At 47.8% G+C, this 15,308-nt stretch overlaps 1 protein-coding gene across 3 annotated transcripts; it reads left to right on the forward strand.

The window, feature by feature from the left end:
- The first annotated feature begins 670 nt into the window (after window positions 1-670).
- On the forward strand, window positions 671-13,746 carry LOC6600445 (alpha-actinin, sarcomeric). Of its 3 annotated transcripts, none has more exons than XM_026992636.1 (10): window positions 671-724; window positions 2,116-2,413; window positions 7,449-7,865; window positions 7,974-8,127; window positions 9,816-9,901; window positions 11,035-11,127; window positions 11,215-11,565; window positions 11,623-11,801; window positions 12,123-13,257; window positions 13,336-13,746. In XM_026992636.1, the coding sequence occupies exons 2-10, from the start codon at window positions 2,300-2,302 to the stop codon at window positions 13,492-13,494; spliced, it is 2,688 nt and encodes an 895-aa protein (XP_026848437.1). In that variant the 5' UTR covers window positions 671-724; window positions 2,116-2,299; the 3' UTR covers window positions 13,495-13,746. The 3 variants fall into 3 exon arrangements, with proteins under 3 accessions (XP_026848437.1, XP_026848436.1, XP_002025550.2); XM_026992635.1 differs by lacking the exon at window positions 9,816-9,901 and adding an exon at window positions 8,292-8,443 and having other exon boundaries at window positions 672-724; XM_002025514.2 differs by lacking the exon at window positions 9,816-9,901 and adding an exon at window positions 8,292-8,377 and having other exon boundaries at window positions 674-724.
- Window positions 13,747-15,308: the final 1,562 nt, after the last annotated feature.

Raw genomic sequence — 15,308 nt, forward strand, 5'->3', positions numbered from 1 at the left:
AGGGAGACGCTGTCTGAGAGGTCTCTTTGGCGCATACCGCACTCAGTCACCAACAACAGCAACAGCAGCAGCAGCAGCAGTAAAGCTAAGCACTGGCTAAACGAGCCATCAAAAATCAAAGCTGAAGTAGACATTGGCTATAATGTAACTGTTGCATTGCGTTAAAACAGGTTTACAGGCTCTTGATCTCTGGGGATTTCTCAAGGATTGTCTGCTATAAAGTAATTTCCAAGTATCTCAAGTATCGATCTACTAAGCAACATTGAATCTCTTTGATTGAAATTTGTCAGATGATTGTAGCCCCATCTTCATATCAGTGTAGGCCACCCATTTGCTTGGGCTGCCTCGTTTGGCCAGTGCTTGGATGCTGACCGAATTCATACTTTCTTCTGGCCACCGCCAACCACCCACCTACCCACCCACCCACCCACTCACTCACTCCCACTCGCACTCTTTCTTCGTGTGCGCGGCGATCTTCGGACCCGACCCGACCCAAACCAAACCGAGGCGAGGCGAGCCGAACCGGCTCCGATCCGAGTTCCGATGCTGCCGCTGCTGCGACTGCGACTGCACGGTCTCCTCCACGGCAGCGGGCGGTGGCGGCCGCCCCAAGAGTGGGTCGACCGCTGGTCGTGTGTACGATATTCAGTCCCCGACTGGCGCGACATCAGTTTTGAGTTGGCTTTCAACGCGAGCGGGTCTTTTCTCTTCGCAAGCGACACACGTAGATATTCCTCCAATTGTCATTCCACACACATTGTTTTGTTGTTTTTGTTTGGTTTTATGCACACACTTTTTCGTTTCGTTATATTTTTTTCCGTTTTTTTTTCTCGTATACATCTTTTTTTATACTCGTTGAAAAATAAATATAAATACAAAAATTTAAAAAAAAAATAAAATAAAATAAAAAAAGGAATAAAAACCAAAAAACCGAAAAACTTTTCAACGAACGTATTACGAATACATGCGCTGGTTTGTGTGTGTGTGTGTGTGATGGTTATATATACAAAAAATATATCTACTTATCTATGTACATATGCACATATATATACATATACATATATATCTGAACAAGATATATGGCATATGGGTACATGGAAAGGTGCAAGATCTGTCCAAAACGGCCAACGGGATAATGTGTTACCAACAGAATCGAACTATATATACCGTATAGACAGTCAGTTCCGATTTCCGATCCGATCCGATTCGGTCTGCATTCGTATTCGCATTCGTAATTTGCGTTGAGCGCGTATTTCTCAAAATTATTTCAAATATGTACCCACCGCAACCCCCTGGCAACCACCCCCCGCGCCCCCCCGCACTGGCGGTTGACGTTGACGCCGAAAATAAAACTTTTTCAAAACATACTATTTTTAACCGATACGATCCGATGAGATACGAAACGAGCGGAAAATACAAAAAAAAAACACACACAAAAAAAGCAAAAACGAAAGAAAAGAAAAGCGAATAAAGCAAGAAAAATAATTAAGCAGCAAATTAACGTGTTATACAACGATTTTTCACATTCTGCATACAATATAGATACATATATGTACATATTATTTTTTTTGAAATATTTGCTATAAATGGTGGTTCCAGCAGAATCGGGAGTCGGGAATCGGTATACGGTATACGGTATACGGTATACGGTGAACGGTAAAACGGGAGCACGCGCTTATGGAGCAACCACCTGTCGGCGGCCACCGTTAGAACTTCCGTTTGCCCATCCGCTAAGCGAGCAATGTATCGCTGTCCCTGTCCGTCCCGCACTCTTAGCATGGCTTTGCTTTCGGACGTGCATAAGCTTTCAGGATCGGATCTGAAGGCTGACGAAGCTTTTGCTCTGCTTGGCTCCTTTCCGCTCCGTTTCGTTTTGTTTCGTTTCGTTTTGTTCTGTCAATCAATCGATCAATCGTTCAACCAAACGATCAATCAATCAATCAGCCAGAACACACACACTCGCAAACGCACACACAGCGATTGGGAATCTGCACCAGTTAAAGACTGTTTTACCCCACTAAGAACTACATAAGAGCAGCATAAGAGAGAAACAAGTACAGTGAACCAATCGAACCAACCTCCATCTCCACCTCTCCTCTCCATCCCTGCCAGCAGCAGCAACTGGATCAGCATCATCTGAGCAGCAAACGTCAGCCGCAGCAGCAGCAGCCGAGCAGCGAGAGAAGCAGCGCCCAGAAGACACAACCGCACGCACACACACACACACCCCGAGAGAAAGCCAGTGAAGAGAGAGTGTGCGCCAGCGAGAGCAGGAAGAACAGTAACCCCCAGACACAAGATGATGATGGAGAACGGTCTCTCCATGGAGTACGGAGACGGCTACATGGAACAGGAGGAGGAATGGGAGCGTGAGGGTCTCCTCGATCCTGCGTGGGAGAAGCAACAGAAGAAGGTGAGTGCCGTGCCGGACCCCAATCTATTCCCCGTTCCATCATTCTCTATACACATATTTGATATATATGTATGTACATATATGTAGTCCCATTCGCATAGATATAGAACACATAGTATCCGTATATTTGTACATACATATGTATGTATGTATCGAAGTACATACCTATGTACATATGTATGTATGTATGTGCTATTTGCTCTGGCCAAGTTCTATATTTTTCGATTATGTTTCAATATTTCTCTGAGATCGCCGAAAGCAACAAAAACAACTGTGAAAACACAAAAGCTCGGCGCGCGTTTAAAAATAGAATTCTCTTGCTTCATTTTCATGGCTCTTGCTCGAAAAATGTTTGAAGATAGTACGAAAATAGTTTGTTGCTGTTGCTGTTGCTGTTGCCGTTGCCGTTCAGGAACTACATACATATTGTACTATATGCATAGGCAACCGTAAATATAGCGAGTATATCTATTCCCATTCGATCGTTTATCATTATGAAAAGCAGTGGAGAATCGAATCGAATCCTATCTGAACATCCCATTCCCACATTCACATTCCCGCTATCTCCACCCACTGGCCGAATCGAACCAAACCCAACCCAACCCAATCCAATCAGACCCGAAGGTTATACTGTGTGTAGGCCCGCATTCAATTATGCTTCTGTTGAGGTGGGGGCTGTGCTCTTTCATCCCGTTCGTTTGTTTGCTTTTTGTCGTTGTCGTCGTCGTCGTCGTCGTATGTTACCAGCGGAAGCGTCTGTTACCGTTACCTGTAGGCCAGCGCAGCAACAGCAACAGCAACAGCAGCAGCAGAAAAAGAAGAAGCGGCAGCAGCCGAGCAGCAACTAATTGCCACCATGCAGATAGCGCTGGAGTGGGGTAGATGGGGGAGATGTATATATCTATATATCTATCTATCGGGTACACAACATGACAAATTGTCATTTGTTGGAGCATATCTTCAGGGAGCTCCACCCGACTCCCCAAGGCTGATTGCCAGCACTTTCGATTGGGGGTTCTGTCGCTTTGCAAAGACTGAGATGCATTCCAACCTAGAGATCGCCACACAAAAAGCACATACGAGTACATATAAATATTTATGTGGATGCATATACATATGTATATATATGTATGTAGTACGTATATTGTATACATATTGTAAGTATCTATATGCATAATTCTATAAATTGCTAACAAAATGTAGTGCAAGGCTATGTTTTTGACACGACGTCCCGTGCCTAGGTAGGCGTCGACAAGCAACGGACGGACACCGACGGACGGACGGACAGACGAACGGAACGGACACGGACACGGCTGCTATTGACAATTAAAAATAGCCAGGCGCAGGCATTCCTATGCACAAGATTTCCACAAGATTCGACGAGAAAACCACCGAACCACCGAACCACCACCCACCCACAGCCCGAAACACCCGAACAAACCGCAAATGCAATGACAAATATCTGCCCAAAGAAATTAAGGTGAAAATGAAAATGAGAATGAAAATATGAGGATTTTTTTTTTTTTTTTTGCTTTTGGCGGTCGCCAGCCACAGATGACTTGAGCTTGACATGGTCACACCTGCATGTGTGTGCGTGCATCTGTGTGTGTTTGTCTGCCAGAGAGTGAGCGGGGAGAGGGGAGAGGGGAGAATGGAGAGTGTGTGTGCGTGGCATCCATCTCTCCCTCCCTCTATCTTTGTGTGTTCCTCCTCTCGATCCATCCATCTACATCTGCATGTGTATGCATAGACATTTCGTAACCGTAAATTACCGAGCAGAATTCGTCATTAGGCTGCCGCTGCCGCTGCCTCTGCTCCTCCTCCGTCTTCTCCTCCTCCTCCTGCTATTTCTTCCTCTTTCTCTGACTCTGCCCAGTGTTTTTGTTGTTTTCGAAAAATGAAAGGCCCCAAAATACAAAAAAAATGTGTTGTTTCTGTTTTGTGTGTTTACATTGATCGCAACAAAAGGTGGCAAAAGGTGGGTGGGTGGGTTGGTTGATTGGGTGATTGGTACGCGAGTGTGTTGATGATGAGTCTTACTCTGCCCATTTCCCCTTCCCCTTCCACATCTCTCTCTCTCTCTCTCTCCCTCTTTCTCGCTTTGTGACTCATCATTCCTGGCAGTGGCCGTGCCGTGCCGATCTGTTCCGTTCCGTGCTGTGCTTATGGGGAGTGCGGTGGGTAGGATCAGTCACAGGGTTGCCACCCCTTCCTCACCACCACAGGCAAAGGCAAAGGCACAGGCACAGGCCCATGCAGAGGCCCACAGCCGCCGACTGCCGACTGACTGGCCATGTGCGAATGAGTCCATGCTATGGGGCCGCTCAAATTACACTCGGCTAAAAATGGGTGTGCAAGAGCGAGTGCGTTGCGGGTCCGTCCGCTGCCTGCTGCCAAGGAGAGCTTTTGGCGAAAGCTCTGTGCGCGGCGGCATCTAAATTAAAGAAGCAATACACACACACACATATACATATATATATATATATATCTTTGTGTGTATGTATGTGTGTTTGAACATATGTATTCATTTCTTTTATTTGCTTGTTTTTTGGCGCGTGCGCATTGACTTGGCTCGCGATTGCTCAATCGATCGCCTGGCCAAGATCATAGACCAGGCCAGGCCAGACCAGGGCCGGCCCGGCCAGGCAACATTGTATGCAGCTTCCCCACCAATCGAGCCCGAGACCGAGCCCGAGCCCGAGCCCGAGCCCCTCCCCCCCGCCAAACCAGGCCTGGCCAGGCCACTGCCTGATAACGGTAATTGATCAGAGGCGACGTTGAAAACGGGTTGGCGGAATGCGCCAGCCGCCAGCAGAGATAGAGAGAGGCAGAGGCATATACAGAGACAGAGGCAGAGAGAGAGAGAGGAGTCAAAGACGAGCCTAACTAGCGGTAAGCCGCTTGTTGCTGCTGAGCGACTTGTTTGGCGACGAACTGCAGCAGAGTCGCAGCACAGCAGCAGAGCATCAGAGCAGCTTCACTCTGACACACACACACACACACACACACACACACACACACGAATGCATGCGGTGGCGCTGGTTGTTGGCCTAGTTATACCCTTGCAGGGGGTATTATGATATTGACCAGATGCTTGCAATGCAGCGAGAAAAGCATCTCCGAATATCTTCTCAAATCTGACAACCGCAAACATGCGAGCATATCGTTTGTCCGTTTGTAAGGGATTAAAGAGATTATGTAACATTGCACTAGCCATAAATAATATATAGTAATCATATTCCAGCTTCACGTAGGAGAGCGAACCAAGTTCAAGGGTATCCAATGTTTCTAGTGTTATGCTCTGAGTGGGCTGGGTTGGGGTGGGGTGGGGGTATTGTGTAATCTGTCCCCACCGACCGTTTTGATCGTTGCGTGTGTCCGTGTGTGTGTGTGTGTGAATGGTGAGCGATTTGCATTAACAGTTGCATTTCTTGTTCTCGACCCGCGACTCTCTTTTCTCGCTCTCTTCTAAGCCTCCAGTCGAACAGCATCCCATTGTCTCACGCACATAACATAACTGTAAGCTAATGGCTAATAGAGCCTACTAGCCCCTCTCTCTTTTTTTTTCTCTCTCTCTCTCTCTCTCTCTTGAATCCCATCGTTGATCCGTCTTCTTAGCTGCTAGCGGTGATCCATTGTGTGTATGGATCTCCTTCTATACCCTATAGCACCTACACACATACATACGTACATATGTATGTATTTCACCACGGGGATCTCCTTTTCAAGCGTTCGATTCCATTCTCCTCGTTCTATAAATCGGATTTCCAGATCGATTTCGATCTGAATTGATTGTTCAGTGCTTCCATATTTGCATACTATTCCCATAAAGTGCACTCTGCTCTGTTCTCTGTTCGATGTTCTCTGTGGGCGGATCACTCTACCATATGGGAATTAAGCTCCGTATTTGGCTCTGTCTCTCTCTCTCTTTCTCTTTCTCTCTGCGCAGAGAGCAATAACAATTCACAGTTGTAAATTTACACGTGAAACGAGGAAGTCTTGGCAACTGGCGGAAGCGGGAGAGGTAGAGGAAGAGCTGTAGACTCCAAAATAATGAAGTGTGTGCAAAAAAGAACTGGTTTATATTTATATTTATATGCATGTGCATGTGCACGTGCATAAGGGGTACATCGGTATTGGTGTTGTGTTTTTCTTGTTTTCTCTTTGTTCTGGCTGATCTGTCCGTCTTCGGTGTCTGTCCCCATTCGGTGAAAAATAACTGCAACTGTCAGCCTCTGTGGCAGCGAGAGCAACGAGACCAACCATAGTGCAACAGCAGCAGCCTCAGTGGCAGTAGGCCCCCACCCCCCCAAACTATATCAGGTGGAGGCGGGAAGGAAAAGCCCTGTGGAGGGCGGGGGCGGGTAGTTTCTGGGCGACAGATCTCATCAGAACCCAACCATCCCCACCATCACAGAACCGCTCCTCGCGGCGCCATTGCCCTAAATGGCTGCGAAAGGACTGGGAGAGTGGACCAGAGAGTGCCCATTTGAGCCATCAAGAATCAGTCCAACCCTACCCGAACCGATTCGGGTAATACTTCTGCGGCAATACTGATTGAGGTGGGGATAAGTGGATAAAACTGGCGCTCAGGTCTGGCAATTAGGGTCTGACGGACTGATATCTTAACTTCGATAAACTTCGATTTGTTATTTCATGAAAGGAACGATGGAATAGAGATATGATTCGGCTCGCACTTGAGGCCGACATCCTACAGTAGCTCACATTCCATCTACTCTAAGATCTGTCAAAAACTGTGCCATCTTTCAGACTACAAGTTCGAGCCAAGTCAAGAAAAAACTGGAAAATCGAACTTTCATCTCAGTGCATGTTTTTGAGCACTCCATACTCTCTTCTCTACTCTCTACCCTCTACTCGCCTTTGAAAATGTCTTCTAGATGAAGCCGTGCAGCAGAAAAGATCTTTGTGGGCTCTAGATTATTCCACTGTCACTTTCTTCTTGATCCTTTGGCCAGAGAATACAGAGTCCCGTTGTTTAGTAACCCATGTATTTATTTCTTTGCACCTTCCACAGACATTTACCGCCTGGTGTAACAGTCATCTGCGCAAAGCTGGCACCGCCATCGACAATATCGATGAGGACTTCCGCAATGGCCTCAAGCTGATGCTGCTGCTGGAGGTGATCTCCGGAGAGACTCTGCCCAAGCCCGACCGCGGCAAGATGCGCTTCCACAAGATCGCGAATGTGAACAAGGCCCTGGACTTCATCGCCTCGAAGGGTGTGCACCTGGTGTCGATCGGTGCCGAGGAAATCGTCGATGGCAACCTGAAGATGACCCTCGGCATGATTTGGACAATCATCTTGCGCTTTGCCATACAGGACATCTCCGTCGAGGAGATGACCGCCAAGGAGGGTCTGCTGTTGTGGTGCCAGCGCAAGACGGCTCCCTACAAGAACGTCAACGTACAGAACTTCCATCTGTCGTTCAAGGTGGGTTTATCGCGATCCCTCCCGTACACCATGTAGCCTATAGCATATAGAATACATATATGATCTATCGTGTCGCTCTCTTTCGCTCTTTCTGTGATCTCCCTATAGGATGGTTTGGCCTTCTGCGCGCTCATCCATCGCCATCGCCCAGATCTGATCGACTACGCCAAGCTTTCCAAAGACAATCCATTGGAGAACCTGAACACTGCCTTCGATGTTGCTGAGAAGTATCTCGATATTCCAAGAATGTTGGATCCAGATGGTGAGTGGGTCGGGTCGGCTCGGGTCGGGTCTTAGTCTCGTTTCAATCATCGTCTATTTAATGGAAACGGTGGTTATGGGGGCCATATGAATAATTATAGGCATAGATATAAGAGAGGGATCGTCGTGGCACGTATTAATTGATATATTGACAAACAATGACAGATTTGATCAACACACCGAAACCGGATGAACGTGCCATCATGACGTACGTCTCCTGCTACTATCACGCCTTCCAGGGAGCCCAACAGGTTGGAAATGTGACGCATGTACCCGAACCCACAAGACAATACACCTACGTCCCGAATAATTACAATGTGACTAAACTTCACCACGATACACTTAAATATATAGATATTCTATATATATATGTTCATTACTCGTTCTAAGTATATTCTGCGATTTTGTTGCCCGTTCGATGCAGACGCCATGCCCCCCTCTGCCAGGCGGGGATATCGCCTCAAAATTGCGCTTTCATATACATATACTCGTATACCGTTATATGAATTTTACGTGTTTTATTATTTTCCGATTGATTTCTTGCCTGAAATCTTGTTCGTTGTCCTGCATTTGCATTTGCATCCGCAACCGCAACCGCCACCGTCAAGGTGATAACTCAACCTCCCTACTAACTGTCCCGCCACCACACACACCCCCCCACCACTACCGAGTCACCCATGCGAAGAGGCAAGCCAGAGATGAGGGGAGGAGAGAGATCTCCCGCCTACTCTGTTCCTCTCTCTGTGGCTCCCTTCTTTTGCTGCTGCTGCTGCTGCTGATGTAGCCTGTGACCCTGCCTTTCGTTAAGTTAACCTAGAAATAACCATAGAAAGTTCCGTTGGCAGCACACTCACACTCACTCACGTGTGGAACCAGCGGATGAACTAGCGGGTGAACCAGCGGCTTGGTTCCACTGAACGGGCGCGTTCACCAGGACAACTTGATCCCCGATCAGTGACGGAATCAGCAAAAAAGGAGTGTGAAAATAGTACGATACCTTTCCTTGGTACATTGCTGTTGGCTTTTATCGATAACTGGCCAATCGATAAGCATGATAAGCAACGTAATCAAAGCCAAAATAAAATTAAAATATAGATCATAGGCATTCACATGATCACTGAAAGCTGATCACTGATAACTGATCACGTTGTCCTGGTGTCCCTTTGTCCGTTCGCTGTGAGTGTGCTCGAGTGGAAGAAAAGTATTATTTGTACATACCATATACTATATATATATACTATACATATACTACATAGTGTAGCAGAATGGACTCGGAACTCGATCCATGCATGGCACCTGCCACATGCCACATGCCACATGCCGCAGAGGGGGCAGCGTGGCTCGAGTGCCAGAGTCCGGCGAGGCATGAGACTACTTACCAGTTACTAAACCCCGATATGTTGATGATGATGATGCCTGCTAATGACTAACTCCAAATTATAAATTAACTCATTTTGTATGTTTGTTGCTTTCTCTCTCTCTCTCTCTTCTCTCTTTTTTTATCTGTCTGTGTGTGTGCGCGCACTGCTCGCCTATCCGCTCTGCTCATCAACAACAACCGCCATTAACAACAACAACAACAACAACAACAACTGCAACTGCAACAACAACTGCCAAATTCCCTACCAAAACACACACACACACACACACACACATATATCACACACACACACACGCACACACATACAGATTTGCAGAACACGGCTCTGCCCGACGAGCGTGCGGTCATGACCTATGTATCGTCGTACTACCACTGCTTCAGTGGCGCCCAAAAGGTCTGTTGAACACAAAAACAAAAACAAAAACCAATCACACTCCCACACAAATTACATATAAGACCTGCCATAGTCCCGCTCTCCACTCCTCTTCTGTGTCCCCTGTTCTGTTCATCTCCCCTTTGCAGCCCTGGGCTATGCATCCCTGACCGCGTTCACCCGTCCACACACACACACATGCATTCAATACATAATGCGCTAGTGCTAATCCTTTAATACAATACACATATTATATACTCGCGCTGCCAATGAATGGCTTGCTCTGGCAGGATATCGCTTCACCTTTCCATGGAGCAGCTTTCTTGTGCTCCTGCAGAGAGAGGGTTTGCTTATGCTAGAGAAGAAACCAAGGAAAGATTGCAGCATCCGTAAAGTACAAATCGATAAAGAGCTACCCCCGTGTGTCCGTGTGTCCATCTGTCTGCTACTCGATCGTTCCATACTGATCCCGCAGCTTAGACACTACCTGTTCTAGATCTGTTCTGATCCCTCGATGTTTCATTTTTGAAGCATTACTAGAGTACTGTAATGAGTTCCAACCACTAGTCCTTCGACTCTTCCGTCTATATAATCCTATCTAACGGTTGAAAGAATTATTTTCTTTGCAACCTTTTACAGGGTGTATCCGAAAGGAGATTCCTTCAAGACCATCTAATGCTTTGAAGCTTCGGAAGCCTCCGAAGAGTCCGAAGACCGAGTCTTTCGTTCTTTCTTCTCTTTTCTGTTTGTTGTTTCTGTTTTTGTTTCTGTTTGCCCTTTGTTTGCTCTTGCTATCGCTCTCTTGCTTGGATATGTTCCGTGACGCAACGCCCAGGGGCAGTCGGACCTGATCTGATCTCATCTCAATTCTTGGACATTCTACCGCTCCCCCAAAAAAGGAAGCGGAAACGGAAATCTAAACGAAGCTGTACTTTGCAGAGAGATGCAGAATGGCTGCCGCTGCCACTGGGCCTGGCTTTGAGTTTTGTATTTTCCTGTTTTCCTGTTCAGTTCGTTTTTCGTCTCGTTCTGCTTTCGACAAAAATCTGAGTTGGTTCCGTGCTTCACACACACACGCACACTCAGAGCCGCCCTATTCAGAATAATGCTAATTAAATATCTCTTATCGTCCCCCCTCCCGACCCAATCGACAGGCGGAAACCGCTGCCAACCGCATCTGCAAGGTACTCAAGGTCAATCAGGAGAATGAGCGTCTCATGGAGGAGTACGAGCGTCTGGCCAGCGATGTAAGTGTGGACTCCCAGCGAGGGAAGATCGAGGAGTGCTCTTTCTAACAGTGACCTTGACCCCTCCGTTCCCTTCCCTTCCCACAGCTGCTGGAGTGGATCCGCCGCACCATGCCGTGGCTGAACTCCCGCCAGGCGGACAACTCGCTGGCCGGCGTCCAGAAGAAACTGGAGGAGTACCGCACGTACCGACGCAAGCACAAGCCCCCGCGTGTGGAGCAGAAGGCAAAACTCGAAACCAATTTCAACACCCTGCAGACCAAGCTGCGTCTGTCGAACCGTCCGGCCTACCTTCCCACCGAAGGCAAGACCGTGTCCGACATCTCGAACTCGTGGAAGGGACTCGAGCTGGCCGAGAAGGCATTCGAGGAGTGGCTGCTGGCCGAGACCATGCGCCTGGAGCGTCTCGAGCACTTGGCCCAGAAGTTCAAGCACAAGGTAAGTGTCGGTGCCTCCAATTCATGCCCCGATTCTCATCCGTGCATTGACTGATAGGCCGATGCCCACGAGGACTGGACGCGCGGCAAGGAGGAGATGCTGCAGTCGCAGGACTTCCGTCAGTGCAAGCTCAACGAGCTGAAGGCGCTCAAGAAGAAGCACGAGGCCTTCGAGTCGGACCTGGCCGCCCACCAGGATCGCGTTGAACAGATCGCCGCTATCGCCCAGGAGCTCAAGTAAGTCGGAGCCGAGGCCTTGCCACAAAGCCATAAATCTAATCTATACCCCCCGCCTGCTGCCCTGCCCACGGGCAACGCTGCGATCCAAACCGATCCAATCCGCGAGTAAAGTGTGAGGTTAGGTAGAAGCAACCCATCGATCTTGATCACCTCCAGATCACATCTCTTGGCACGCCATTAGCATTCGCTTATTCGACCCATTTAAGACCCATCCTCATGCATTGATCCCCGATACCTGATCACTGATCCCTAATCCCTAATCCACTGATGCCTAATCCAAATTCAATAATAATCATTGTGTGTCTTGTTCCCATGCAGCACCCTGGAGTACCATGACTGCGTGTCGGTGAATGCCAGATGTCAGCGCATCTGCGACCAGTGGGATCGTTTGGGAGCCCTCACTCAGCGTCGCCGCACGGCGCTGGACGAGGCCGAGCGCATTCTGGAGAAGATCGACATCTTGCATTTGGAGTTCGCGAAGCGTGCGGCTCCGTTCAACAACTGGCTGGACGGGACGCGCGAAGATCTGGTTGACATGTTCATCGTCCACACCATGGAGGAGATCCAGGGCCTGATCCAGGCGCACGATCAGTTCAAGGCGACGCTCGGCGAGGCCGACAAGGAGTTCAATCTGATTGTGAATCTGGTGCGCGAGGTGGAGTCTATTGTGAAGCAGCACCAGATACCCGGCGGTCTCGAGAACCCCTACACGACCCTCACCGCCAACGACATGACCCGCAAGTGGAGCGACGTCCGCCAGCTGGTGCCACAACGCGACCAGACGCTGGCCAACGAGCTGCGCAAGCAGCAGAACAACGAGATGCTGCGCCGTCAGTTCGCCGAGAAGGCCAATGTGGTGGGTCCCTGGATCGAGAGGCAGATGGACGCCGTGACGGCGATAGGCATGGGCCTGCAGGGCTCCCTGGAGGATCAGCTGCACCGCCTCAAGGAGTACGAACAGGCTGTGTACGCGTACAAGCCAAACATCGAGGAGCTGGAGAAGATCCACCAGGCCGTGCAGGAGTCGATGATCTTCGAGAACCGCTACACCAACTACACGATGGAGACGCTACGTGTCGGCTGGGAGCAGCTGCTCACATCGATCAACCGCAACATCAACGAGGTGGAGAACCAGATCCTGACACGCGACTCGAAGGGCATCAGCCAGGAGCAGCTGAACGAGTTCCGCTCCAGTTTCAATCACTTCGACAAGAACCGCACCGGCCGCCTCACGCCGGAGGAGTTCAAGTCCTGCCTCGTCTCCCTGGGCTACTCGATCGGCAAGGACCGACAGGGCGACATGGACTTCCAGCGCATCCTCGCCGTCGTCGACCCCAACAACACTGGCTACGTCCACTTCGATGCCTTCCTCGATTTCATGACCCGCGAGAGCACCGACACCGACACTGCCGAGCAGGTCATCGACTCCTTCCGCATCCTGGCAGCCGATAAGGTGAGTTATTCAGTTCCCTGGTCTCTGGATCACATAGAATGCCTTTCTTATACCTTATACCTCTTCTCGCCCCCTCAGCCATACATATTGCCCGACGAACTGCGCCGCGAACTGCCCCCAGATCAGGCCGAATACTGCATCCAGCGCATGCCACCATACAAGGGCCCCAACGGAGTGCCCGGTGCCCTGGACTACATGTCCTTCAGCACAGCTCTCTACGGCGAAACCGATTTGTAAGCCCCGCGGCTCACGCAGCCCAGAAGGATACGAGAAGGATTGACGAGACGAGACGAGAGGAGACGAGAGGAGACGAGTAGAGAAGAGTAGGGAAAAAGCCGAGAAGAGCCGAGCCGAGCCGAGCCCAGCAGAGCAGAGCTGAGCGGAGCGGAGCGGAGCAGGTAGAGCCAAGCCGAGCAGTGGCCAGATCATATAATAATGCTAAACTCTAATAATAATAATATTAATAAACATAGATTTATTATACCTACACTCGTAACGGTAACTTCAGAAGAACTTCAGAGAGAGAGTACTATCATGAGAGAATATATATTTATAGCTTTTCGTCTCGAACCGATGTGAGTGGGTGCGGACCGTGCCCCGAAACGCCACACCACGCCACGCTACGCCACGCCACATACAATACATTATATACATACACATATACAATATATATATATAGTACATATATATATTTTTATGCAGGATCCTATCGATTGTAAAACAGCAAAAGGAATATCATCTCAAATGCAAATGCAAATGTGCATCGAATGTCGAAATCTAAATCTAAAACCAAGTCCAAAACATAAACAAAAACTATACAAAAAACTCTAAAAAACAATATTTTTTGAAATTTATGTTAATAAAAACAAAATCCATACATAAAAACCGAAACAAAAACGAAAAGATAGCATGCTCCCAACGAAGCATCCAGATCGAAGGATCATCCCAAAACCAAACCAAAGACAGGGTAGTCCCAAAAGAGAGGGGTAGTCAGAAGGAGACGGAACTAGCGGAAATCAGGCCGACGGCCTTGAAGTTCACCAGACAGACAGAGATGGCAATAGCTATAGAGTGAGATAGCAATAGCGAAAGCGATAGAGAAAGAAAGAAAACAGTTCTGTTCTATATACATATGTATTCATACAATTATTTATTGTAGCTACTATTTATCCATCGAGAACGAACCCGAACTAAACTAAACTCGTATTCACGTATACATATCTTCACGATTGATTGGTTATCGTTTCGAATTTTGATTATCTCAAACAATTTCACATTTCAGCTTTTAAAAAACACTTAAACTAATCGAAAGCACACACATCAAGACACGGCACACGGCACACAGCAGATAGCACACAGCACACAGCAATACGATACGAGAGAAAGATAGAGACGATGAGAGAGATGAATGAATAAAGCGTTTATTTGGTGATATTGTGTTTCGATAAACAATGTTTTCTATCGATCGATCAATGCAGGCAGCTATATAATATACATATGTATGTATGTCGTGTGTGTCTGGGTCTGGGACCTAGTCCTGGAAAGAATAAAAATACCGTTGGTCTTTCTTAGCTGGACATGGGAGGAGTTTATTTCTCGATTTCGTTGATCTTGTTTTGCTTGCGTTTAAAAATAGTTGCATAAATATGTATGTTTGTATGTGTGTATGTATGTAGGTCGCAAGTGTCAACTGTGTGTGTGTTTTGATCATCTTCGAAATGTGGTTATGGTTTATCAGCTACAACTTACAATATATAACATATACATACACTCACAAAAGAGCACCCAAACCACCCGTACACTCTGGCTCATGCAAACTCTTACAGGCTCTATATGTATTTATGTATGTATAAAACCAAGTTCGTTAAAGGCAATCAATTGAGTGAGTCCTGGACTGGTGTGGAGAACTTGGTTCTACTTTCTGATGCTGCTCCTGGCAGGGCAGGGCAGGTCAGGGCAGGGCCTGGCAGGGCTTTGTTTCCTTGGTTTCTTATTATTTGTGTCGATATTTTGTTTGTTTTTCCGTTTTTTTCTGTTTCATCAGTATCAAT

Source organism: Drosophila persimilis, unplaced genomic scaffold, assembly GCF_003286085.1.
Source record: "Drosophila persimilis strain 14011-0111.01,24,50 unplaced genomic scaffold, DperRS2 tig00000766-arrow-arrow-pilon, whole genome shotgun sequence".
Lineage (NCBI taxonomy): Eukaryota > Metazoa > Arthropoda > Insecta > Diptera > Drosophilidae > Drosophila > Drosophila persimilis.

Coding starts and splice junctions, on each gene's coding strand:
- LOC6600445 (XM_026992635.1), top strand. CDS start 2,300: ATGATGATGGAGAACGGTCTCTCCATGGAGTACGGAGACGGCTACATG. Junction 8,128..8,291: donor AAGAATGTTGGATCCAGATG/GTGAGTGGGTCG, acceptor AAACAATGACAG/ATTTGATCAACACACCGAAA. Junction 8,444..11,034: donor ACGTCCCGAATAATTACAAT/GTGACTAAACTT, acceptor CCCAATCGACAG/GCGGAAACCGCTGCCAACCG.